Raw genomic sequence first — 27,751 nt, forward strand, 5'->3', positions numbered from 1 at the left:
GGACAGAGTAGAACTTCCCCATAGGGTTTCCAAGGAGTGGCTGGGTTTGAACTGCTGACCTTTTGGTTAGCAGCCAACCACTTAACCACTGTGCCACCAGGGCTCCGTAGTCATCATAGTTACCAATTTAAAGGCTGAATCATTTTCCCTTATTTATAGGCAATTACTTACTTAACCATCCCACTGCTGTTGGAGATAGTTTCTTTAAAAATTCATTTTAAAAAGTATGTCTACAGAAAACTTTAAGCATCTAGTTTTTTCTTCATTTGAATTTTCCCCAGAGATACGTTCTTAGGAGTAGGATTTGTTGCTCTGTCGTTCTGAGTAGTATTGCCAAGTGGTCCTTCAGTCTACTGTGCCACAGAGAACACGTGAATTTCCTAGTTCCCTGGATACTTAGCTGTACTGTGTTGTGGCTAACATTTTTGGAGGGGGTGTACTTTAAATAGATATAAAACGTTCCATTTAGTTCCTCATTATTGTTGTTGCTGTTAGGTGCCATCGAGTTGGTTCTGACTCACAGTGACCCTACGTACAACAGAACATTGCCTGGTCCTGCGCCATCCTCTCAGTTATTCTTATGCTTGAGCCCATTGTTGCAGCCACTGTGTCAGTCCATCTCCTTGAGGGTCTTCCTCTTTTTCACTGACCCTCTGCTTTCCCAAGCACGATGTCCTTCTCTAGGGACTGATCTCTCCTGATAACATGTCCAAAGTATGTGAGATGTAGTCTTACCATCCTTGCTTCTAAAGAGCATTCTGGCTGTGCTTCTTCCAAGATAGATTTGTTCGTTCTTTTGGTAGTCCATGGTATATTCAATATTCTTCATCAACACCATAACTCAGAGGTGCCAATTCTTCTTTGGTCTTCCTTATTCATCGTCCAGCTTTTGAATACATATGAGGCAACTGAAAACACCATGGCTCGGGTCAGATGCACTGTCGTAGTCATCGAGTGCTGCTATAACAGAAATACCACAAGTGGATGGCTTCAACAAAGACAAGTTTATTCTCTCACAGTCTAGTAGGCTACAAGTCCAAATTCAAGGTGTCATCTCCCACGGAGGGCTTTCTCTCTCAGTTGGCTCTGGAGGAAGGTCCTTGTCATCAGTCTTCCCCTGGTTGAGGCGCTTCTCAGGTGCAGGGACCCTGGGTCCAAAGGACATGCTCTACTTCCGGTGCTGCTTTCTTGGTGGTATGAGGTTCCCTTGTCTCTCTACTTGCTTCTCTCTCTTTTTACGTCTTTTAAGATAAAAGGTGATGCAGGCCACACACACAAAAAAATAAATAAACGGAAACTCCCTTTACATTGGATCAGAGACGTGATCTGAGAAAGGGTGTTACATTCTACCCTAATTCTCTTCAACATGACCCAATCCTGCCTTATTAACCACAAGCAGAAATTAGGATTTATAACATACAGGACAGTTTCATCAATCACAAAATGGAGGACAACCACACAATACTGGGAATCATGGCCTACCCAAGTAGATACACATATTATGGGGGACACAATTCAATCCATGACATGCACCTTAGTCTTCAAGGTGAAATCTTTGCTTTTGCTTTTAAGGAGGTCTTTTCAGCAGATTTGCCCAGTGCAATGCCTTGATGATAGGAATGATGCCAGAGATGGCATGATCGAATTTTGCAAGACCAGCAGCTTCTTCATTGTAAATACCTTCCTCATTATTAGTTCAATTTCTATTTAGAAGTTCCTAATGAGATTCTGGAAATCCTGGTGGTGTAGTGATTAATTGCTACAGCTGTGAACCAAAGGGTCAGCAGTTCGAATCCACCAGGCATTCCTTGGAAACTCTATGGGGCGGTTCTACTCTGTCCTATAGGGTCTCTATGAGTTGGAATCGACTCGACGGCACTGGGTTTGGTTTTTTGGTTTAATGAGATTCTGCCAACTGCATCTATGATGTAATGGGGAAACCCAGTATTTAGACAAAGAGGCAGACACAGCTGTGAATCCTGGTTCTACTTCTAACCAACTGGGTGAACTTGAACAGGTTACTTAAACTTCCCCAGGCTCAGTTTCTTTATCTGTAAAATGGGAATAATACCTACCTTATAGGATGGTTGTGGAGATTAAATGAAGTTTTAAAAATGAGTGCTTACTCAGTAGATTTTGGCCCCCTTTTATCTTTTTCTATCACTATATATATTTCAGAGCCCTGGTAGTGCAGTGGTTAAGTGTTTGGCTGCTAACCAAAAGGTCAGCAGTTCGAATCCACTAGCCACTCTATGGGGGCAGTTCTACACTGTCCTATGAAGCTGCTATGAGTTGGAATTGACTTGATGGCAACAGGTTTGGTTTTTGGTTTATATGCATATTTTGTGTACAATTGTGCCTTTATATTCTTTCTTCATTTTTCTACTAGGGGTTTGGCCGTGATTTCATATGTTTGAATTATCTCTTTATTTTTGATTGATATTAACTCTTCATATGTTCATATTTAATATAAATATTTTACTGTTCTTTGTTTATGCAACTCTCTTTAGAGTTCTTATTTTCAAGGGAATTCTTTACAAAGGCATTTGTTATCTTCTTACTATGTAGCCAGATACTTAACATATATCATCTCATGTAATCTTCCCAACAACTCTGAATGTAGCTATTATTGTTTCTAATTTCTCTGAGTAATATTTATATTTTATTAATATGTTAAATAACTTGCCCAAGAACTTGCAGCTGGTATGTGGCAGAGCCAGGGCTTGGCCCAGGCTGTTTTAAGCTCTGCCGTGCTGCTTTTTAGCTTTCCCGCCAAGTCTGATCTCAAGTTTGAAATCAAACAACAGATTTAAAAAATACACCTTTTCCCCATCTATTAATCTATCACAACTGGGGATACGGACTGTTGGTGAGGAGTGGGAAAAATCAAACTTACAAATTTACATTGTAACCTTTTCTGGTTACATCTAATTAAAGTACTAACAGATCCTTTGTCATCTAGGCGCTGAGTGACGGTGGCTTTCATGTCTTGTCTGTTGACTACAGAGGTATGTGTTACAATGATGTACAAAAATGTTTTAATAAGCAGGAGGCTTATGATGATCCCTTATAGGCAGCGATACTATGTTTGCCTTTTCTCATGCCAGGGTTTGGGGACTCCACGGGTAAGGCCACAGAGGAGGGACTGACCACAGATGCGGTTTATGTCTATGAATGGACCAAGGCAAGAAGTGGCACCACGCCTGTGTGTCTCTGGGGCCACTCTCTGGGAACAGGGTAAGTGGGGCCTGAAGATGTTCTGCCTTTGCCTGAGGTGGGTCCTTGGGCCTCTGGCATCATATCAAAGGCAGTAATGGGTACTGGAAGGAGCACTGAGCTAGGAGACAGAGACATTTCATTGGCCTCTCCCACAACCCACAGGTGGCTAGAGACCTCATGATTTCAGTGTGCCTGTTTGTAAAACAAGGGAGAGTCTGGTCAGCTCCGTGGTTATCTATGACACCAAAGCCCATTCCAAAGGTCTCCTTGAGAATTTTAAAGAAAAGAATTCTTAATTTAGGGTCTGTAGAACATCTTGAAATCCTGTGAAAAATTTTGTATCTAGTGCATTTTCTAAGTAAAGGGTCCCAAGCTTCCATCAGATGCTCATACTGGATGTTGTATTTTGTACTGTTTACTTGACTGTTATGTCATTTTTCATGTATCTACTAATATCTTTACAGAGTTGCAACAAATGCTGCAAAAGTACTAGAAGAGAAAGGTAATTAAAATACTTACATGCTAAAATTGCTTGGCTTGACATGAGGAAATAAAAAGTCAAAAGACTGTTGTACATACGTAGAACACAGATACCTAAATGTCTCAGCTTTAGACAGTTTCTAAAGCTGAATAACAAACTATTTTTTCTCCTTATTTAATATAATAGCTACTTTTCAAGGTTATAAAATTTAAAAAAATACTAAAAGGACTTTTGAAAAAAAGCCTCTGATAATAAGAGTCCTTTGAAAGAGCTCTCATGAAGTGATAATAAAAATGCTAATATGGAGTAGTATAAACTACAGGAGAAGAAGATAGTACATTATGAAGTGATATGCAGAACTTGCTTTCTGCAGCCCTTCTTACATAATATACGTATCAGTGTTTCTCAAAATGTTCTGAAAACTACCTGGAAGTGTTTGTTAAAAACACAGGTTCCTGGATCCTAAGTGACTTCATGAACTGGAATCTCTGGGAATAGGAGCAGATGATTTTGATGGGTGTTAACAGTTTGTAATCTCTCATATTATCTCTTGTAGCTGGTAATATAGGTCAGTCTAAGTCATGTAAACATTTTAAAGAAAATCACCTGCTACAGGGTTGCTGTGAGTCAGATTTGACTCGATGGCAGTGGGTTTGGTTTTGGTTTTTACCTGCTATACACAACTTTAATTATTTAGGCAAATTAGGCAAACATTATCTCAGTGTGTCCCTAAGTTCCCATACAGCCCCTGCCCCTTGTGCACACCTCATTCACAATGTTGATAGTGTTGCACTGTAAATAAGCAAGTAAGTCCATTGGCACTCTCTTATTATTCTGTTTATTCTCACATTCCCCACTAGCTTGTTATAGACTCTTTTTACAGTTCTTCTAGTAGTTACTCTAGAGATGAACAGGTATCCTTCATGAACTAAAGTCTAATATAAATGAATACTTTAATTCTGTTTACACTCCCAACTTATGAACTGTTACTATAATGTATTTTAAATTTTTTTTGTATTACATACTCTATAAAACATTATTCTTGGATTATATAGTCAGTATTTAGGTTTATCCTTTTCTTTGTTCTTTCTTACTTCCCGTATCTCTGAGTTTCCATCTGGGGTAATTTTTGTTCTGCCTGTCTGTTGATTAATTCTCTCAGCTTTGCTCTGAAAATATTTTTATTTTACCTTTATTTTTGAAGGCTATTTTCACCGGGCATAGAATTCTAGGTTGGCAGTAAATTTTATTTCAGCACTTTATAGATGTTATCCATTGTGTTCTGGCTTCCACTATTTCTTTAGGAAGTCAGCTGTCTGTCTTACTGTTGCTCCTTCGAAGATAATGTTTACTCCTTCTTCTGGCTAATTTTGAAATTTTTCAAAAGGCTTTGGTTTTCAGAAGCTTTACCATGACTTGCCTGGTGTGGTTTCTTAGTTCTTACCCTGCTTAGTTCATAGTACCTCTTAAGTCCATGACTTGATGTTGTTCATTAGTTTTGGAAAATTATTAGCCATTATATCTTCAAATATTATGTCTGCCATTTTCTTCTTCCCCTCTGGAACTATATGTAAATGTGTCCATCCCCCATATCCCACCCATATCTTTTATGAGTTTTCCAGACTTTTGTCTTTTTCTGCTTTATTTTCTTTTGACCTATTAGGCAGTTCGCTAATTTTCTTTTCAGCTAAACCTAATCTGGTGTTTAACTAGTCTGTTGATTTCTTGATTTGTTATTATATTTTTCCATTCTAGAATTCCCATTTGATTATTCTTTATAGTATTTACAGCTTTCTGCTGAAATTTTTTCTTGCCATTTATTTCTTGAATTTATCAATCACTTAATATGTATTTAAATTATATGCCTATATATGTAACACATGTATGTAAATATGTGTGGTTTAAATATAATTTCAATATTTTAATATCAATGTATTAGCTTTAATAGATATTAAAATTTTAATAATCTTACTATTTCTTGTTTACTGTAAGTTATAAAAAAATTTTTTTTTTTTTTATGTGATAACTCCAATATATAGAGCTCTTGTTGATCTCTGTCATCTGCTTTTTTGTTTTTGGTCCATTTTTGGCTTTTTTGTATGCCTGGTTATTTTTGATAGTGTTAAGACATTGTTTATGGAGAACTGTAGAGATAACTGAGGCTCTGGGTGATGTTATCTTTCAGAAATAATTTATTTTCCCCTAAAAGGCAGTTATATTAGGGGAAGATCACCCTAATGCAATCAGAGATTGAAGTTATTTGAAGCTGGGCTTCAGTCTTTTTGAGGGCTTGTCTATTTCTAGTTCACCATTATTCCCAGGGTGTAGTCCTTTGAGATCATAGCCAAAAGCCTGAGAAATTTACTAGGGCTCTCCCCTTGGCATATACTGAACTCTACTTTTTGTTCCTTTGGACCTGTGAAAATGCCAGAAGTTCTGTTTAGCTTCTAAACCTCTTAGCAACCTCCTTAGTTTTCAGAATTTCAACTGTTTTGAGGAGAAAGGCACCTCAAACTCTCTTGAATTTTCTCTTTTTGTACTGGCTCCACAAATTCTTACTAATTTAGTAGCCCTCAGATGCCTCAAAACACATACACACACCCCACAAACACATTTTCTATTTTTTCTCAGAAGGGGACGGTGGCTAAAATAACCTAGTCAGCCTCTGGCACATTCTTAACAATGAACTGGTTGTGTTCTTGGAAGATGATAGTGGTTTTCAACTATCATGTGCATAGAATTTCTTGGAAGAGAAGACAGCTTGCTAAAACATGCACATTCTCAGGCCCTCTCTTCCCTGAGATTCTGACTCAGTTTGGTGTAAGGTCCAGAAATTTGCATTATTAATAAGTTTCACAGCTGATTTTGATGGAGGTAGTTTATGTACAAGTTCATACATAAAGATGGTATTTAAGTATAAGAGGGGAGTTACTGTTTTCTTTTTTATTATTTTCAAGGATGCCCAGTTGATGCTATTATCCTGGAAGCTCCATTTACCAACGTATGGGTTGCAACTCTCAATTATCCCTTGTTAAAAGTGAGTCAATAAGCCCTACCTTAGATGTAATTCTTAGCCTGAATTTTATAGTAATCATATTCATGCTTTTCATCTTCACATCATGTCAGAATATAGTCTGTTTCTACACACTTATATTTATTAATCACCTTCCTTTTCTTAACTAGTTTTACATGTTTCTAAGTTTGTCTAACTCAAGACAGATTATTAGCTAGTTGCTATCTGTTATGGATTGAATTGTATCCCCCCACCAAATGTGTGTCAACTTGGCTAGGCCATGATTCTCAGTACTGTGTGATTGTCCTTTATGTTGTGATCTGATGTGATTTTCTTAAGTGTTGTAAATCCTAACCTGTATAATATTAATGAGCCTGGATTAGAGGCAGTTATGTTAATGAGGCAGGACAAAATCTACAGGATTAGGTTGTATCTTGAGTCAATCTCTTTTGAGATACAGAATAGAGAATTGGCAAGAGAGGAAAGGGACCTCCTACCACTAAGAAGGATAAGCCAAGAGCAGAGTGCGTCCTTTGGACCTGGGTCCCTGTGCTGAGAAAATCCCAAACCAGGGGAAGATTTATGACAAGGACCTCTCCCAGAGCTGACAGAGAGAGAAAGCCTTACCCTGGAGCTGACACTCTGTGGTATTTCTGTTATAGCAGCACTTGATAACTAAGACACTGTGAAAGGGGACACAAATGGCTTTTGGATTTGGTAGTCTTTTTATTTTCTTCTAACAACTGAGTGGCTTATCGAAAGCTAAGTTTTTTTTTTTTTTTTCATTAACCATACTTCTTATCTTTAAAATTTTCCAATAGACTTGACTTAGGTTTATTTATTATTATTCCTTTTTGTTTTCTTTTGAAATGAAAAATTTTTATTTTTTACTGTGCTTTAAGTGAAAGTTTACAGTTCAAGTTAGGTTTTCATACAAAAATTTATACACACATTGTTACGTGATCCTAGTAGCTCTCCCTGTAATGTGACAGCACACCCCTCCTTTCCACCCCAGATTTCCCATGTCCGTTCAACTAGCTCCTGTCTCTTTTTGCCTTCTCATCTCGCCTCCAGACAGGAGCTGCCCATTTAGTCTCATGTATCTACTTCAGCTAAGAAGCACTGTCTTCATGAGTATCATTTTATATCTTATAGTCCAGTCTAATCTTTGTCTGAAGAGTTGGCTTCTGGAAGGGTTTCAGTTACAGCCTAACAGAGAGTCCTGGGACCATGTCTTCTGCGGTCCCTCCAGTCTCAGACCATTAAGTCTGGTCTTTTTGCTAGAATTTGAGTCCTGCACCCCACTTTTCTCCTGCTCTGTCAGGGACTCTTTGTTGTGTTCCCTGTCAGGGCAGTCACTGGTGGTATTATTCCTTTTTGAAAGTAAAAATAAACCTCTTTTTAGACCTATGAACTGTCAACTATATATCTTTCATGATTCTATGATAGTCTCCAGGGAGTTCAAGGCAACTGACTACTGGTTTTACATCATATGCCAGGTAGAGAAGGCAATCCTTCTAACAAAATAAAACACAAAGAATTGGATCACAAGATATACTTTAAAAAAAAATCTGCATAAATTGTCCTAATTTTATATTTTTATTCCATGCCTAATGCTCAATTGCTTGTAGTCATATCTCCATGCAGGCATACCTTGTTTTATTGCCCTTTGCTTTATTGCACTTTGCAGATACTGCATTTTTTACAAACTGAGGTTTGTGGCAACCTTGTGTTGAGCAAGTCTATTGGTGCCATTTTTCCAACAGCATGTGCTCACTTCATGTCTCAGTGTCACGTTTTGGTAATTCTTGCAATATTTCAAACTTTTTCATTATTGTTATATCTGTTACGTGATCCGTGATCAGTGATCTTTGATGTTACTATTGTAATCGTTTGGGGGTGCCATGAACTGCACCCGTGTAAGATGGCGAACTTAATTGATAAATGCTGTGTGTGTTCTGACTGCTCCACCAACTGGCCATTCCCCCATCTCTCTCCGCCTCCTTGGGCCTCCCTATTCCCTGAGGCTTGACAATATGGAAATTAGGCCAATTAATAACCCTGCAATGGCTTCTAAATGTTCAAGTGAAAGAAAGAGTTGCATGTCTCTCACTTTAAATTAAAAGCTAGAAATGATAAGCTTAGTGAGGAAGCCATGTCAAAGACCATGACAGACGAAACCTAGGCCTCTTGCACCAAACAGTTAGCCAAGTTGTGAATGCAAAAAGGAAAAGTTCTTGAAGGAAATTAAAAGTGCCACTCCAGTGAACACACGAATGATAAGAAAGCCAAACAGACTTATTGCTGATATGGAGAAAGTTTTAGTGATCTGGATAGAAGATCAAACGAGCCACAACATTCCCTTAAGCCAAAGCCTAATCCAGAGCAAGGCCCTGACTCTCTTCAATTCTACGAAGGTTGAGAGAGGTGAGGAAGCTGCAGAAGAAACCCTGGAAGCTAGCCGAGGTTGGTTCATGAGGTTTAAGGAAAGCTGTCTGTGTAACATAGAAGTGCAAGTTGAAGCAGCAAGTACTGACGTAGATGCTGCAGTAAGTTATGCAGAAGATCGAGCTAATATAATTGAGGAAGGTGGCTACATAAGCAACGGATGTTCAATGTAGACAGAACAGCCTTCCGTTGGAAGATGCTATCTAGGAATTTCATAGCTAGAGAGCAGACATCGAGGCCTGGTTTCAAAGCTTCAAAGGACAGGCTAACCCTCTTGTTAGGGGCCAGTGCAGCTGGTGACTCTAAGCTGAAGCCAACACTCATTTACCGTTCTGAGAATCCCAAGGACCTGAAGAATTAAGTTAAGTCTACTCTGCCTGTCCTCTACAGATGGAACAACAAAGCCTGAATGACAGCACATCTGTTTACAACACGGTTTGCTGAAAATTTTAAGGCCACGGTTTGGAGCCCTGGAGCCTTAGTGGTTAAGCACAACGGTTGCTAACCAAAAGGTTGGCAGTTTGAATCCACCAGCCGCTCCTTGGAAACTGTATGGGACAGTTCTACTCTGTCCTATAGGGTTGCTATGAGTTGGAACTAGACTTGATGGCAATGGATTTGGGTTTTTTTGGTTGAGAACTACTGCTCAGAAGAAAAGACTCCTTTCAAAATATTACTGCTCATTGACAATGCACCTGGTCACTCAAGAGCTTAATTAATGTTGTTTTCATGTCTGCTAACACAACATCTGGAGCCCTGGTAGTGCAGTGGTTAAGAGCTTGGCTGCTAACCAAATGTGGGCAGTTTGAATCCACCAGCTGATCCTTGGAAACCTTATGGGGCAGTCTGACTCTGTCCTGTAGGGTTGCTATGAGTCAGTACAGGCATTATTAGGTGCACACAACTAATAACGTAATTTTTTTGTGTTCCAGGTGGATTGCTCTTTTTCATTGTCTCCCTTTTTTATGATTAATGGTTCTTGATTTAAAGTGAATTTTGTCTAATGTTAGCATACCTTTGTTTTAGTCTATGTTTGCAAGTTACATCTTTCTCTATCCCTTGACTTTCAACTTTTATGGATTATTATATTTAATGTATATCTCTTGTGAGCAGAATGTAGTGGGATTTCTATTTCTTTTCCAGGATGGGGTAAACTCTATTACAGGCAGTCCCGAGGTTACAAATGAGATCCATCCCTGAGTGTGTCTTTAAGTCACATTTGTAAGGAAGTCAGAACAGGTGCATATGGTTCTTATTTATCCTTATTTTAGTGCAAGAAAGGGGTATGAGCCTTTTGAATGATTTAAAAGTTGTATGTTCAGCAAGTGAAGGTGACTGTGGTGAAGACTTTGTTGCAGTAGGGGTTGGTTCAATCCTGTCAAAGTGAGAGCAAATTTATATAACATTAAAGGACAAGGCAGATGTTCATAACCCAGAGGCTCTCTGTAATTATAGTGTTTAGTCTATTTACATGTAATTACATATTTAGGTTTAAATCAACCCCCTTATTACGTTCTTTTCTATTTGCCTTATCCATTCTGTGTTCTTTTGCCTCTACTTTCTTGCTTTATTTTGACTTGACAGCTGTGTTTCAAGAAACTGGTGTTGAATGTTGAGTTCACCTCTCTGAGCTTCCCTTCTCTCTGGGATCTACAGCCCCCAAGTCCTCGCTGCCTTGGTAGGTCTCTGACACCTTTAAAGAAAAGTTCTTTATACTTTATCCAGATTTTCTAGTGGTTTGTGGCAAAAGCTTGGCCTGTAACAATTCCTCTCTTATTAGAAGTAGAAAAGATCCCATTTTTTTTAAAGCTTGGGATTTAATTGAACATCTCATAAAACTTCTGTTTAACAGACACTTCTACAGTCTAGAAGCATAGCAGACCTGCAGTATCATGCAGAATTTAAGAACTAAGACTGTGGTGTCAGACTTACTGGATTCAATGTTCGAGCCTGTCACTTAACAGCTGTGTTTCCTTGGGCTAATTGCTTTCTGTGCTTCAACTACCTTAACAATAAAATGGAGATAAACCCAAAACCGAACCCACTGCTGTCAAGTCGATTTCGACTCATAGTGACCTTGTAGGACAGAGTAGAACTGCCTCATAGGGTTTCCAGGCCATAAATCTTTATGGAAGCAGACTACCACATCTTTCTCCCATGGAGCAGCTGGTGGGTTCAAACCACCAACCATTTGGATAACAGCTGAGAGTTTAATCACTGTACCACAAGGGTTCCTTCAAAATGGAGATAATAATAGTTTATTCAAGATTGTTGTGATAATTAAACAAATTAATATATGAAAAGTATCTACAGTACTGCCTGGCACAAAATAAGCACTCAATGGATGTCAGCTATTTTTATTATAAGTGCGATAACTCTATGAACATTATTGTTGAGTGGTGTGAGACACATGGATGTAGCAAAAGGCATGCTTCCTTAAGAAGCTTCCTTTCTAGTTGGAGAGACAGGACATAAATGGGGGAAGAGGGCAATAAAATATCATTCACCTGTCACTTTGGAATCAACTTCATTACTCAGAAAATTGTAGGAAGTTCGTGGACTCTGGAGCCAGGTAGATTTGGGTTCAGATTTTATTTCTGCCACTAACAATTTATGACCTTGGTAAGTCTTTTCCCTTCTGAGTTTGCCCATTCTTATACAGGTGTTGATAATGCCTACTGCATAGGCTCTTGTGAAGTTTAAATTAAGTAAGATGAAGAACCCAGCTGCTAGTGGATGCTCAGTACATGTTTGTTCCCTTTTCTTACTTTTTCTGCTACAGAGAAGACTAAAGTAAGTGTTAGGGGAGGACCAAGAACAATTTCAAAGAAGGAAGAATTCAGAGACCAGTGAAGTTTCATGGGCAGTTGTGGCCCATGATGTTTTATGGAGAGATGGGATCTGAGCTCCTTTCCTGAAGGTGAGGTTAGGGAACAGAGGGAGGAGAGAAGGTGAGCCAAGGCACTGGGGTAGAAATAGGGCAATTATGTGTTATAAAATACTTGAGAGTTATGTAGGGTGTCCAGTTTTTATAAGATCTTTTACACTTGTTATCCTTTTAAACCACTACTCGTCTGTCAGTTTGTTGTACTGTGGTGGCTTGCGTATTGCTCTGATGCTTGAAGCTATGCCACCAGTATTTCAGATACCGGTAGGGTTACCCGTGGTATAAAGGTTTCAGCAGAGCTTCCAGACTAAGACAGACTAGAAGAGGGACGTGACAATCTACTTCTTAAAAAGTTGGCCAGTGCAAACCTTACAAATAGCAGTGGAACATTGTCTGAAATAGTGCCGGACGATGAGCCGTTCAGGTTGAAAGGCACTCAAATACTACTGGGGCAGAGCTGCCTCCTCAGAGTAGAGTTGACCTTAATGGCGTGAATGGAGTCAAGCTTTCAGGACCTTCATTTGATGATGTGGTACGACTCAAAATGAGAAGAAACAGTTGCAAACATCCACTAATAATCGGAACATGGAATGTATGAAGTATGAATCTAGGAAAATTGGAAGTCATCAAAAATGAAGTGAACAGCATAAACGTTGATATCCTAGGCATTAGTGAGTTGAAATGGGCTGGTATTGTTCATTTCAAATTGGATAATCATATGGTTTACTATGTTAGGAATGACAAATTGAAGAGGAATGGCATCACGTTTATTGTCAAAAAGAACATTTTAAGATCTATCCTGAAATATAGCACTGTCTCAGTGATACGGTAATATCCAAATATCTACAAGGAAGACCAGTTAATATGACTATTATTCAAATTTACACACCAATTACTAATGGCAAAGATGAATAGAAGATTTTTACCAATTTCTGCAGTCTGAAATTGATCAAACATGTAATCAAGACTCATTGATAATTACTGTTGACTGGAATGTGAAAGTTGCAAACAAAGAATTGGTAGTTGGAAAATATGGCCTTGGTGATAGAAATGACGCTGGAGATTGCATGACAGAATTTTGCAAGACCAACGACTTATTCATTGCAAATACCTTTTTTCAACAACATAAATGGTGACTACACACATGGACCTCCCCAGATGGAATACACAGGAATCAAATCGACTACATCTGTGGAAAGAGATTATGGAGAAGTTCAATATCATCAGTTAGAAGACGGCCAGGGGCTGACTGCAGAACAGACCATCAGTTGCTCATATGCAAGTTCAAGCTGAAGCTGAAGAAAATTAAAGCAAGTCCATGAGAGATAAAGTTCGACCTCGAGTATATCCCACCTGCATTTAGAGACCATCTCATGAATAGACTTGATGCACTGAACCCTAACGACCAATCACATCTTATGCATGTGAAAGCTGGACAATGAATAAGGAAGACTGCAGAATTGATGCCTTTGAATTGTGGTGTTGGCAAAGAATACTAAATATACCACTGACTGCCAAAAGAATGAACAAATCTGTCTTGGAAGAAGTACAACCAGAATGCTCCTTAGAACAAGGATAGCGAGACTGCATCTTACATACTTTGGACATGTTATCAGGTACAGGGTCAGCAAAAAAGAGGAAGACCCTCAAGGAGATGGACTGACACAGTGGCTGCAACAATGGGCTTAAGCATAACAACGATTGTGAGCATGGAGAAGGACCAGGCAAGGCTTCACTCTGTAGTACACAGGGTCACTATGAGTCAGATCCGACTCAACAGCACCTAAAAACAACAATGACGTAGGCAAAAAACTGAATGCCACAGTAAGCATCAGAAGAAGATGGCTGGAATACAGACAGAGTCACTGTACCAAAAAGAACTGGTCAATGTTCAGCCATTTCAGGAAGTAGCATATGATCAAGAACTGATGGTACTGAAGGAAGAAGTACAAGCTGCACTGAAGGCACTGGTGAGAAACAAGGCTCCAGGAATGGAGGGAGTATCAATTGAGATGTTTCACCTAATGGATGCAGTGCTGGAAGCGCTCACTCATCTTTGGCAAAAAATTTGGAAGACAGGTACTTGGCCAACCAACTGGAAGAGATCCATATCTGTGCCCATTCCGAAGAAATGTGATCCAACAGAATGCAGAAATTATCAAACAATATTATTAATATCAGATGCAAGCAAAATTTTGTTGAAGATCATTCAAAAGTGTTTGCAGCAGTACATCAATAGGGAACTGCCAGATGTTTAAGCTGGATTCAGAAGAGGACGTGGAACCAAGAATATCATTGCTGATGTCAAATGGATCTTGGATAAAAGCAGAGAATACCAGAAAGATGTTTACCTGTGTTTTGGCAAAGTCATTCCACTGTGTGGATCATAACACATTATGGATAACATTGTGAAGGATCAGAATTCCAGAACACTTAATTGTGCTCATGTGGGACCTGTAGATAGAACAAGAAGCAGTTGTCCAAACGGAACAAGGGGATACTGCATGGTTTAAACTCAGGAAAGGTGTTTGTCAGGGTTGTGTCCTTTCATCATACTTATTCAATCTGTATGCTGACCAAATAATCCGAGAAGCTGGAAGATATGAAGAAGAACATGACATTAGGATTGGAGGAAGACTCCTTAACCTGCAATATGCAGATGATATAAGCCTGCTTGCTGAAAGCAAAGAGGACTTGAAGCACTTACTGATAAAGATCAAAGACTATAGCCTTCAATATGGATTACACCTCAACATAAAGAAAACAAAAATCTTCACAACTGGACCAATAAACAACATTATGATAAATGGAGAGAAGGTTGAAATTATCAAGGATTTCCTTTTACTTGGATTCGTAATCCAACCCCATGGAAGAAGCAGTCAAGGCATCAAACAATGTATCGTATTGGGCAAATCTGCTGGAAAAGACCTCTTTAACGTGTTAAAAAGATGTCACCTTGAGGACTAAGGTGTATATGAGGTATTTTCAATTGCCTCATATACATGCAAAAGCTGGACAGTGAATAAGGAAGACCAAAGAAGAATTGACGCATTTGAATTACGGTGTTGGTGAAGAATACTGAATATACCATGGACTGCCAGAGGAATGAACAAATCTGTCTTGGAAGAAACACAGCCAAAGTGCTCCGTGGAAGTGAGGATGGCAAGACTTCGTCTCATGTACTTTGGGCAGGTTACCAGGAGGGACAAGTCCCTGGAGAAGGACATCATGCTTGGTAAAGTAGAAGGTCAGCAAAAAAGTGGAAGACCCTCAATGAGATGTATTGACAAAGTGGCTGCAACAGTGGGCTCAAACATAGCGATGACTGTGAGGATGGTGCAGGACCGGGAACATGAAGAAGTTAGGAACAAGCCTGGCACATTCGAGGTGCAGAAAGAAGGCAGTAGGGCTGGAGTGATAGATGAGCAGCCAGGTTCTGTGGGGCCCCAAAGGTCAACATGAATGTTTAGGTTTAATTCCAAGTGCCTTCAGAGGATTTTAAGCAAGAGTAACGTGATCTGATTTGCATTTTGAAATTATCACTCTCGTTTCCCTGTGGGAACTGGATTATAGAGGAAGGTGGAAGCAGGGAGTCACTTAGGAGGTTGTTGTCACAGTCCAAGCAAGAGATGAACTGTGACTTAGGCCAGATGATAGCAAAGATGTGAAGAGAGGGAGATGTGGGATATAGTTTAGAGGTAGGGATCAAACTTGTAAGGAAGGCTCTATATTGCTCAAGGTTTCTGACCTTTTCCCCTCCTTTTCAGCTGAAAAGGGTGCTTTTAGGAAGCATAAACCAATTTACCTATTGATGTTTTGAAAACACAGTAAAAGCTGATTTATCTAGCATTCTGTTTACTGGAATTTGCTATTAAACAGGAACTTTTTTTTTTTTTTGGTATGTTTAGGATGATGATTGATGTTTGGGGTCCTGTGGTCACTGTTAAAACCTAAAATGCCGTATAAATCACAGCATTGTTATATTGTGTTCAATGAAGTTTATCGTGTCTTTTAAAACCAATTATCTATGTATTATGTAATTTCACCAGAACTTTTGACTAATCAGAATACTCTTTCCCCAACAAAACCAGTTAATTATGTTCATTACTGAAGCAATTTTTAGATTGTGTACATCCCTGCTCCTTTTTGAGTATAGAGAAACAAGAGTTAATGGTATTATTCATATTTTTAAAAAAGACAGGATTAAAAATAACAAAATGTTAACAGTGATTATCTACACATGGTGTGATTATGTGTGATGTGTGTCATCTTTGTTTCTTTCTGTACTTTCCAAATTCCCTGCATTTACATGAATTATTTTCAAATTAAAAAGTTTTTTTCAAAAAAAAAATTCATTATACTTAGGAAAAAAAAACTGTATATTACTCTAGAGCACTGGGTTATTACTATAGATCATAGTGGCAGACTATAATAAATGACATTATAGCTACAAGGTTAAGTGTTAATTTTTTCTTTTTTTGAACAGATTTACCGTAAACTTCCAGGATTTTTACGCCTGCTTATGGATTCCATGAAAAAAGACAAAATAGTCTTCCCTAATGATGAAAAGTAAGCTAATGATGAAAAGATGTCCATTATTACTATATTCACAGGATTTGGGGGTAATTATTGTGTGACTTATTAGATGGGGAGATGAGAAGTCTAAATATCATTCTTAGATGGGCACTAGGAAGTAGAGTAAGGTGTCCACGAGTTTCCAGCATTTGATATTTTCTTCCTAATTCAGTGACTTCACCAATTCAATCCTTTATCTGTTGTCATGAAGGAAGTTGTAGATTTAAAGTGTTTAGCATCCTCTAGTGTCTAGACTAACATACCGCAGGGGAGGCCTCACTTCTAGACCTTATTCCCCAAGTAACCAAAGCCCATTCACCATCCAGCCCACTAACCCAACAGCAAGTACAACAACCATAGTTTGGCAAGTTAGCCTCTTGCAATTGGGAGAATTTAAGAAGGCCTCAACTAGGTAGTAGTTATCTGTATCTATCTATCTATTTTTCCCCCTTATTTCAACACAACTTGAGGGACCTAACATTCTTAGGAGTTAACAGCAGATCACTGTGATGGGTAGATGGGTACTGGAATTTGGAGGAGAAGGGTGTATTTATATTAGAAAGTTCTTGGAGTGGGAACAAGTCATTCTTCATGCCATAGCCTTTCTGAATTACCAAACTAGGAGGCTGATCAGGAAGCTAATCGAATCTGTTAAGTGCATGTCTACCCTGTACATATATGGGGAAACCCCGTGCCATTCAGTCGATTCCGACTCATAGCAACCCTATAGGACAGAGTAGAACTGCCCCATAGAATTTCCAAGGAGGAAATAAATCACAACAAAGAGGTCTCTTTGGTCTTGTGGTAGTTCTTGCTATTTTTAAGTTTTTGTTTTATAGTCATTTGGTTAAAATATAATAAGGAAGATGATGAAGTTCTTCTAATGCTGTATACATTCAGTATTTCAGTGTCTTCTTTGGTATTTTTAAAAATCACATAAAAGAAAATACTACCCTACTAGATTGTATGAGTAAATGGAAGAGAGGGAAACTTGCCTAGAGAAAAAGAAGTTACTATATGAAGCTTATGGTATTATTATTCCTGGAAAGGAAGAGGTACCTTGTGTTTTGGGTAAACCTCATGCTTTGCAAAAGCTTTAACTTAGAAGAGGCGAAATCCCAACGTATAATTCTTGAACTGAACGCTTTTCTTCCACTTGTCCCTAGTGTTAAGTTCCTGTCTTCTCCCCTTCTCATCATACATGGAGAGGATGACAAGACAGTGCCTTTGGAGTATGGAAAAAAGGTAAACTAAGAGTTCAGTGCTGACTGAAACATAATATACTTATTTCACCATTTTCTTATCTGACCGAACTTTAATTAGAGCTCTAAGGAGGATCTCTGACATTATAAGGGATTCTCTACACCCCTAAATGGCCACGCTGCCCTGTAGGAGGCGGTATACACAGTGAACATCAGCATCCTATGCTACTCATCTCAAAGGAGTGTTTGGGGGGAAAGAGTCTGGTTCCTTATCCAGGGTCTGTGAGTTTGCAAATATAAAGTTCTCGCTGCTATGGCAACCTCCAGATAGTCTCTCTAGCATGTTGTTGTTAGGTGCTGTCGAGTCAGTTCTGACTCATAGCGACCCTACAGGACAGAGTAGAACTGCCCCATAGGGTTTCCAAGGAGTGGCTGGTGGATTCAAACTGCTGACCTTTTAGTTAGTAGCTGAGCTCTTAACCACTGTGCCAACAGGGCTCCCACTCTAGAATAGCGACTATAAAAATGGAGATGTGGTTTTTAAAGAACAAAATAATAAACCTCTACTAGTTTATTTTTAGTTTGGGTCTGTAGGAATTCCTAGCCCTCTGGCAGTCAGGCCTGGGCAAGGGAACGACGAGGTTTTCTCAGTGTCTCCATCAGCTGTGTGGATGCAGATCATGAACTACAGAGACAGCTGTGGATGTGGAGAGATCCCATGTCTCTAACTTAATGGGACTAACTCCCCAGGCTGGCTGTTTCTGTACCCTTTTAGGAACATTAGACTAGAAAACTCATGGCTTTGATTGTCAACCTATGAGTCTGTTGTTCTGTCCTTTGCAGCTCTATGAAATCGCATACAATGCATACAGGAATAAAGAGAGGGTCAAAATGGTTATCTTTCCTCCTGGCTGCCATCACAACTACCTTTGCAAAAGCCCCATACTACTAATAACTGTAAGGTAAGAGTTGCTTTGCTTTCCCTTAAAGGCAATCAGGGCTGCTCTGGCTTACTTAGATGATGAGGTGGGGAAAGCATATGAGCTGATGATCTAGGTTATTTTTCTACAGATACTTCCTGAGCAAGCAGTGGGCATGAGACAATGGTCCTAGAGCAGCAGAAACCTTCAGTGAAGACTTGGTCCAATCACCACCACCTGTGATGTGTATTTTTTGATGTAACATTTTACTGGGTTGCTTGGATGAGCTGAAGTCATTGACATTTCTACAAGTCACTTGCCATTTTAATAAGGGAAAGCATGGATGCTAGGTGGCATATCCTATCATTTGGCCTATCAAAGTCTACTTTGTGAAACACGCTGAAACCTCACTGTGGAAAATCAGAACTTGGTAAAGTTTGGATCCTACCTAAAAATGTGTACTTACCAAAACAGCCAGGGATATTTGTGAATAAGGTGGTCTCTGACTTGGACTTAGACAACAATTATAAGAAAGGTGCTCCAATGTAGTAAAATCATTTGTATTTCACTTAGTTGAATTAATTTAAATGACATTAAAGAAGTTCCAAGCAATTTTCTAGCTTTCTGACTAGCTCTGGGGAAAATACTAGCATGCTAGCCAATCTGCTCTAAAATATTAAGTTTTGGCACTCATGCAGCCCTTGGGATTGACTTTTTTTTTTTTTTAGCCCTCATACAGTCAGACCCTTTCTCTCCTCATTCCCAAAGATACTTAACTGGATTATTAGCAAACAAAACAAAATCAAGGAATGTTAAAATAAAAAATTTGAGTTCAGTAACAAGCTGTTTTTTCTGACATTTTACAACTCAGTTGCCAGTGGCTTTGTTTACCCCATTGCTAGATTCACTAGATAGGGAAATCTTTAGATCTGAAGGCTCCATGTTCCAGATGTCCTTGGCATATTCCTTAATCGTTCGGTCGCTGGAGAACTTGCCCGAGGCAGCTATGTTTTTGAGTACCATTGTGTTCCAGGCCTTTGGATTCTGTAAACAACACATGCATTTATTGCTCAGGGCCTGACTGCCCAGTGAACATTATGAAAAACATCAGGCCAAGCACATTCCATGGGGAAAGTGACAAGGATAAATTGGAGTGAATCTTAAATATACTCAATACACAGTTGAGAACTAGGTAGGGCAGACTCATATTTAGAGTTCATTTCTCTTAAGAATAAAGAAAAAATATTTTGCATTGTAAGAGAAACCAGAGATGGAAACTCCCTGCTATGGTTTTTTATAAATGACAAAACCTCCCTTCTAAACTGTAGGAGGAAAGAAGGAACTAACATTTACTGTATGCCAAATGCCAGGCTTCAGGTCAAGAGCTTGACCCTGTGGCTCACAGTCAAAGTCTGAACAACACTACTCTAAAACGTTAGCTATAATGCAGGCAAACAATCCTACTTAGCGTTTCTTGTTCTTTCTGGAGATAGATGACCCAGCGAATTTACATGGAGCCCCAAATACTCTATTGGGGTTTCAAAACAGGCTCATTCAAGGCTTTATTCCTAATTAAAAAATAAAAAAATAAAAATCTCATCATTTTTATATCAAAGAATATGATAAAAAGGTTATTTTTATAGCCTCATGCCTTAGTAAAGAACTTTAAAAGTTCTTTGGAAATGACAGGACATTATTCAAAGATACTAGCAATGTATTATGAGGATTTAAAAGAAAAACAAAAGTAACTGATTGCTTAAGGCTCTGCAAAGCAGAATCTGAATTAGTTTATTCATACTTTGGAAAATAAGGGAATGAAAGCTTTCTCTTTTCACTTCCATTAACTCTTTAAATGGACAATGAATACACTTCCGAGACATGCTGGACTGTTTTCTAAGCCTCAATAATACCACGACTGTTAAGAGTAAAAACTACAACTACATATTAACCCCAATTGTACCAGTGAACAAGAATGACTGACTAGAATGCTGGGTTTTATATGGGCATCTGTTGGATGTGGGCCATAGTTTTAACAGAGGAGACCCACTGTGTTAAAGTGACATTTGCATTTGTCCTTGCCCTTTCTTGCTCTGTTTTATTCGTATTTTCCTTTGTGGCCTTTCTACATGCAAAGCATCTTGTAGGCCCATAGGAAAAGGCAAGAGGTGGCCATTCTCTTTCCTGTCTTTGAGTTCTTGGGGGCTGTATGTGGTTTTCTTGCTGCAGTGGTCAGGAACCACTGCCCTGCGGTACTCATGGCCATTAACTTGAACTTACTCTGGTCTATATGCTGTTGGGGGACTAGATATGACACTACCAGAAGATGAAGGCTACAAAGCAGCACAGGTCTTAAATGATCCTATTTTAAAATCTCAATAGAGCATTTGGGATGACTGTGGGAACCACCTTGTTACCTGCCTTGAAGTGAACAATATATGTTAGTAAAGCATGTTTCTGTTGGCTATAGTTACCTATTTGTTCAAAGGGCAGGAGGTGGAGATTTTATGGACCCTCGGCTCTTCTGCTATATAATGGCTTTTTTGGAGGGCAAAAATGGAGACTGTGTGGACAAGGGCAAAGCCATTCCCAGAAGGTGCAAAGGCTTAGAGTGCATCAACCTCAAGAAACTCACTCTGGAGTCTTGGCACAGAGCTACCTCATCCTGTACACTGAGTCCAGTGCCTGCAGTTCACTAAGAGTCTTTGCTATCAGAGATGATCAACCTTTCCACTAACAGAATACACCTAAAGGTTTATCTGATAAAGATATATAACTCTGCATGTGACATGAAGCGCTAATCACATGGTTCTAGCCTTTTTTTGGGTATAGTCTTTCTTGTTTCCCTCTTTTTTTCCAACCTTTCCTCTTTCTATACATTTACAGATTTTATTTCTATAGCCCTACTTTGTGAGTAGTCCAGGAGAAATACTGATTTTGCAGTTTTCAAAGACTAGTGGGTCAGTCCTTATCCAGTAAACTAGTACTCAGCCAAGGAATCCTCTTAGCAGGTTTCTCAGATATAGGGGGGACTCCACCAACTCAGATCAGAATCTCTCAGGGGGAACCTGACATTGCACTTTGAAAAAGATGCCTCCATGATTCTGATATATACCTCAGAACTAAACAGACTCCTTGAGGGAAGGGAGGGAGGAGCCTGACTTTTTGTTCCTCTCATGTCTTAGTGCCCAGCACAGTGCCTGGCATGAAGAAGGCCGCCAGTGCCTCTGTGTTGAATAAATGAACAAATAAAAGGAGTATTTACAGTAAACTAAGGCTTTATACATCCTTGGCATCCAGGACATGCCTGTCATATGCCAGATATTCAATAAATATTGAATTATCTATGATATTTTTGCTTAGGCATTAAAAAACTTAAAGCTGCTACTGAAATGCCAATTCCAACCTTTACCTGAACTTGGGAAAAGTCATATTTTGGTCTGAATAACTTCTCTTTTTTGATTTGTTTGTGAGGCCCTGCTATTTAGATTTAACAAAAAGGAACAAAAATTTTAATTAACCACAGTAAACTGGTTTCCTTTATAAATCTCGGCAATGTACTCACCATGTACAGCTGACTGACTTTTTCTTGACACTTGACATAGGCTTCGTAGTCTGCAAAGACTTTAAACCTTTTTTTTTTGAGTGTGTGTGATCGAAGGAAAAAAACAATGGAAAACTTCATTAACACATGCATGCTAAGATTTCATTTAAGATTCCCTTTTACTTAATGTCAGGCATGGCTGGTTTACCAAACTTGTTTCCATTCATAAGAATTTTGAGCAGCCCTCAACCTTTTTATGGTGATTCCGTATTAATTCTTAAGAATGTCATCATATGGATGCATTGGAAAGCTGGGAGAAAGGAGAAAAAGAATACCTGATTTATGGGTCTTACTTTTAAACCTCACTGGCATTGTTAGTAGAGAATATCTAAATTTTCTTTCCAAGCCTGGGTTAGTTTACCAGATCACAGATCTAACTAATCTACATGGATGGGTTATAGTTGGTTTAAGATGTTCTATTACCCTTTACAGCCAAAAGGACCCTTATAGGAACTCACCTGTCATGATAAAAGAGCATGTTGATTATGTCTTTGAAGAGGTCAGGTTGCTTAGGAGAAAAGAAGCCATTATCAATTTGATCAATGACCAGCTTCAGCTCTGGAAGTGCCTCATAATATTCTTTTGCTTCATACCTTTGGACGGGGGTAAAAAGAAAAAGGTTCTGTTAGTGTGTGTGATTGACAGAAAACCAGGTACTACATTAGCTATGCAAATGCTGACTTCCAGAAATACTAGCACCTAGAGGAGGCAGTACAGATTTCAACATGGGTACAAATAATTTTAAGCTAGATCTTTAAGTTTTTATCCCCCCCAATTCGATTAGTTCTTTATAGCTGAAGACAGTAAGAACAGTAGATTATGAAAATTCTAGCCCCAGAGCAATGGTCTAATCTGTTAGAATACAGCAATATCCATTTCAAAGCAGACATTATGCCTCTAAACAAGCACTGTATTAAGTGAACGAGTTGCTTTCTGGACTCACAAATTCTCAAGATTTGTTTTGCTACTGAGTGAAAATTTACTTCAAGGGGTCAGGAAGTATTTTCAGCACTCTCCAAATGTTGTGATCCCAACAGGTCCTTCAAGCAGCACTCTATTTCTTGTTTGAACCCAGGTTAAGAAACCTATCTCAACATTAATGGAAACAACTATTTCCAAGTGCTTCTGTAAATTCCTATCTATTGTCTACCATATATCAGTCCATCTATTTGAGATCTTAAAGGAACACTAGATAGTGGTTTAAATTATAGGCAAAAACTTCAACTAGAACTTGGTTCATCTTTTGATCAAAGTGAAAATCACAGGTTCGGAGAGCTGAATGGCTCGTTAAGGCCAGCTCTGCAATGGCTGATATCAAATAGCAACTAATCCAGTGCCCAAGCTCCTTTTTCTTTTACTTGCTGGGTTTAGTAAGACTATTCTGTCACCCAAAGGCTCCCCTGATTCCTCATGTGAGATGATCAGCTGCTCTGCCTCATGTTACATAGCCTCAGTGGAATACTTTGTGGTCAGGAAGTCCTCTGAGCTCATGTACCCTCCCGGAGGTGATCTGCCCAACAAAGAGGAGATATTCACTTACCCTTTCTTGTCCAGAGCAGCCACATCATCCACCCTCATGCCAAAGATGAACAGGTTCTCTTCCCCAGCTTCCTCTGCCATTTCCACGTTGGCCCCATCCATGGTCCCTATGGTTAGGGCTCCATTCAGCATAAACTTCATATTGCCTGTCCCTGAGGCTTCGGTACCTGCAGTGGAAATCTGCTCCGACAAATCTGTGGCTGGAATAACTACAAGCAAGGCATGTTAAAATTAGTAATTCTGTTTCTCTAGATTTGCTTGTATTATAGCCAAGCATTTAGCTAGCTAGCCTGCTTTGATCGTTAAAGTAGTATATGCACATCAAAATTAACATTCAAATGGCATAGAACGACAGATCTTACTCCTTTCCCGTGACTCAGGCAACCACTCTAGTCCATTTTTTTTATGTCATTTCTTGGTGGTTATCTCCACAATGCTAAATAACTGTACAGGCAGTCCGCGGATTATAAATGAGCTCTGTTCCTAAGTCTGTCCTGAAGTCGAATTTGTATCTAAGTCGGAACAGTTAGGTATAGTTCATATCTAACATCAGTTAGTCAAATGTTTGTCTTACTGTATAGTGTACCTTTCCTTGTATAAAAAACATTAAAGAAACACTTTCAGATACACTAAAACATCTTTAACATAATAATACAGTGATGATAATGTTTTGATGCATTTCGTGAAGGAGCGACCGGTTGTTATTATGAACCATTGTATGTGCCTTGAATTTTTAATATAATAGGCGTTATGGGGGTTGGTTCATAACTATGGGTTGTATGTAAGTCTGATGTTTGTAACCTGGGGACTGCCTGTATGCTTACTCTTGGCATATACACTATAAAGAGCATAGACTGATTTTCTGCTGTAAAAGTTAGTGCCACGTTTCTCTTCTCTTTCTCCTAATTTTCGTTATCAGTTTTATTTCCTCCACTTTATAAAATATCTTCAAGCTTCCCTTTCTTGGAGTCTCTCCTGACTCCCACTTGCAACCTGAGGAAATTGCACGGTCTGCATTTCTTCCACTTCTCCTCACCTCGCTCCCTTCACGTGCACTGCAGGGCAATAAGCCCTGGGACTAGACGCCATGCCTCTGACCTTTCAGCCTGACTTCCACACAAATTAGTGCTGCCTGAAGCCTCATTTGTCTACAAAGGTCAGGACTAGCTCTTCGCTTTACTTTGAGAGCGTATTTGTGGATTATACATGTCTCTATTTGGACCCCCAAAAGCCTGGCTCTTCTTTCTGGGACACACAGACAGCTCTTAAACAGTAATATCAGGGACCCAAAAGTACCACAAAAAGAGAAGGTTCCTTTATCTTTTTGACGTAGGAAGTGGCTGAATACATGGCTGGCATTTGCCAGTGGACAGTGCTTTGTGAGCATGTGATGCACATAAGCAAAGGTCCTTGCAGTAGACAAAGGGATGTTGGTGTCTTGCCAGTCTGGCTGTCCTCACATGGGAGCTCCATGCTTGATCCTGCAGTGCCCATATAAGGCATGTCTAAGCCTCGTGCTTTGGCAACCTGACATCTGTCTTTATTCCCTATTGCCACATGAACAAATGAGAGCCCTTCCTCCCACACAATGACCACAGGAAACTCTGGGGATGAGGAATTGAAGTTCTGTTGCAAAACTGAAACTTGGAACTGAAGACCTTTCCTTTCTTTGGTAGAGCACAGTTTGCACCATACTAAAACCTCAAAGCCACCTTCTCTAGCACCCGGCTCTTCCTAGCTAGTGTCAGAAAAATGCATGTGCAAATGCAATCCTGTGATAGTGATTCTGGTGACATCAATCTGAGTTTCAGCTGAATCACCTTAAAAGTTCTTGGCTTAGGCCCTCATTCTGTCCAAGAGTGACATTCTATCCTAAATTACTAGCTCCTTGAGGTCAGTCACTACAATTTCTATACCATATAATCCTTCTCTAGAATTTGTCCTGGCCACCGCATATTCTGCAATGAAGGCAGTACCTTTTTCAGCAAGGGATACTCTGTAGTTCTCCAAGAAGATGACTTTCAACTTGCTTCCAACCATGGGGTCATTGTTCACCACATCTGCCACTGAGGTGATCAGCTTTATGATCATTTTGGCCATGTGGTATCCTGGGGCAGCCTTGGAAAAGAATGTCAAACATATGGACCGAATGCAGCCATAAAGAAATGGAGAAATGGCAAGAGATGAGAGCCACAACCCCCCACCTAGTAGAACCAACTTACTTTGCCACCAATTATAACTGTTCTGGGTACAAATAACTTCTTAGGGTCTTTCTTAATGCCTGAAAAAGAGAAGCAGATGGTATAGAGGACAGTTATGGCTGGGATGGAAGACCCACACCAAGACTGCTGCTTCTGCCTTCGAGGGGCAGCGACCTAGCCTTGTTGGTGGCTACAGGGCTGACTCACGGTTGTACATCGTGATGACATGCAAGCAGTTCAAGAGCTGCCGTTTATACTCATGTATCCTCTTCACATGCACATCAAACATGGAGGATGGGTTGATCTTTACTCTGTATTCCTTCTCCAGGAACTGAGAAAATTTCAGCTTGTTCTCCTGTTGAGAAAGTGCATGGTGCCAGAGTGCTTTAGATACAGAAGCACTGGATGGTGTATTTTGAAAAACTGGAGTACAAACCTTCAAAGCAAGTGCCCAGGAAGGGCTCCTACACCTAGAAGCCTCACCTGCTTCACATTGGATAGTTCCCGGAGGAAGACGTCGTCACCCAGGAAGCTGTGCAACTTCGTCAGCTGGCTCAAATCTTTCACATATTCTTCCCCAATTTTCTTTAAATTTAAAGGAAGAGGTGATTTCAATTCAGGGGTGATAATCAAGCCCACATGGAGCAGTTTCTGTAGGTTGGTTGTGGTGAGTGACTACAATGGTGTAGGCCATGTAGTATACAACATATAGAATGGCTTCACCCACCCACAGAAGAGGCTAGAAAGTCTACACAGGAAGATACTTTTGCTAGTTTCATTCAAGGGTTAACACAGGGAAATCCACAGGGTGTCAAAGGGCCCAGGTTCTATTAGTTCTTTGTATGAACTTTGCTATTCTCCTTTACTAAATAGGGATATCATCTTCCATCTTTGTGTCACAGGAGTACCATTAGCCAGGACCAGCTACACAATTACTGGGGCCCAGTGCAAAATGAAAACACAGGGCCCCTTGTTCAATAATTATTAAGAATTTCAAAATGGTGACACTAGAGCATTAAACCAACGTGCGAGGCGCTGCTAAGCGTGGAGCTAGATGGGAATGCAGAAGTCACATGCTAAAGAAGCTGACTCTGCTGCACAGGAGATTTGCTAATTATAAATCTACTCCTGTGCCTCTTATATTCCCAACAGCCCGCCCTACTCCCAACACTTCCCAGTTACCTCTGCTATTAACTCTGCAAGGCCCGGGTTGCAGACTAAGAGCCAGCGCCTTGGAGTGATCCCATTGGTTTTATTCTGAAACTTGTCGGGCTCTATCTCACTGAAGTCCTTAAATCTGCAGACAGAAGAGACACATCACTGAATTTGGCTGAAACAACAGGTTCCTGTATGCAGGATGAAGTTCAGAGTTACATTCGAGAAGCCAAGAGTAGGCTGAGAAAGAGGAAATAAAAGGAGGGTGCTGACAGCAGCTATGGTTATCATTTTAAATAGAAATTCATTTGAAATTCAAAAGAATTATAAGAAAAAGTCCTCATCTAATCACCTCCATCTGACTTCCTGGCACTGATATATGTTCCAGACTTTTCAGAACGGTTTTTTGGATTCTTAGGTCTAGAGTCAGGGCTGCTCAGAGAAAAAGCTCCTCCCCTCCCGCCCCCAACCCAAGACAAAGGTTCTTTGTATAGAATAAAATACTTCTAA

The 27,751-nt window shown here is 39.6% G+C and overlaps 2 protein-coding genes across 2 annotated transcripts in view; one reads left to right on the top strand and one right to left on the bottom strand.

The window, feature by feature from the left end:
• ABHD12B (abhydrolase domain containing 12B) overlaps nucleotides 1–18,924 on the top strand; it is a 35,018-nt gene extending 16,094 nt beyond the window's left edge. The window contains exons 6-13 of the mRNA XM_049897939.1: nucleotides 2,963–3,008; nucleotides 3,108–3,237; nucleotides 3,684–3,721; nucleotides 6,658–6,737; nucleotides 16,535–16,617; nucleotides 17,790–17,868; nucleotides 18,669–18,787; nucleotides 18,897–18,924. Of these exons, the coding sequence (XP_049753896.1) occupies nucleotides 2,963–3,008; nucleotides 3,108–3,237; nucleotides 3,684–3,721; nucleotides 6,658–6,737; nucleotides 16,535–16,617; nucleotides 17,790–17,868; nucleotides 18,669–18,787; nucleotides 18,897–18,924 (603 nt within the window). The remainder of the gene's footprint in view (nucleotides 1–2,962; nucleotides 3,009–3,107; nucleotides 3,238–3,683; nucleotides 3,722–6,657; nucleotides 6,738–16,534; nucleotides 16,618–17,789; nucleotides 17,869–18,668; nucleotides 18,788–18,896) is intronic.
• Nucleotides 18,925–19,284: 360 nt separating this feature from the next.
• Nucleotides 19,285–27,751, bottom strand: part of PYGL (glycogen phosphorylase L) — a 51,172-nt gene continuing 42,705 nt past the window's right edge. Inside the window, exons 12-20 of the mRNA XM_049897931.1 lie at nucleotides 27,269–27,383; nucleotides 26,570–26,671; nucleotides 26,294–26,441; nucleotides 26,108–26,166; nucleotides 25,862–26,003; nucleotides 23,887–24,094; nucleotides 22,805–22,939; nucleotides 22,308–22,374; nucleotides 19,285–19,789 (exon numbers count right to left, since the gene is read on the bottom strand). Of these exons, the coding sequence (XP_049753888.1) occupies nucleotides 19,613–19,789; nucleotides 22,308–22,374; nucleotides 22,805–22,939; nucleotides 23,887–24,094; nucleotides 25,862–26,003; nucleotides 26,108–26,166; nucleotides 26,294–26,441; nucleotides 26,570–26,671; nucleotides 27,269–27,383 (1,153 nt within the window). The 3' untranslated portion in view covers nucleotides 19,285–19,612. The remainder of the gene's footprint in view (nucleotides 19,790–22,307; nucleotides 22,375–22,804; nucleotides 22,940–23,886; nucleotides 24,095–25,861; nucleotides 26,004–26,107; nucleotides 26,167–26,293; nucleotides 26,442–26,569; nucleotides 26,672–27,268; nucleotides 27,384–27,751) is intronic.

This window comes from Elephas maximus, chromosome 10 (assembly GCF_024166365.1).
Source record: "Elephas maximus indicus isolate mEleMax1 chromosome 10, mEleMax1 primary haplotype, whole genome shotgun sequence".
Taxonomy (NCBI): Eukaryota; Metazoa; Chordata; class Mammalia; order Proboscidea; family Elephantidae; genus Elephas; species Elephas maximus.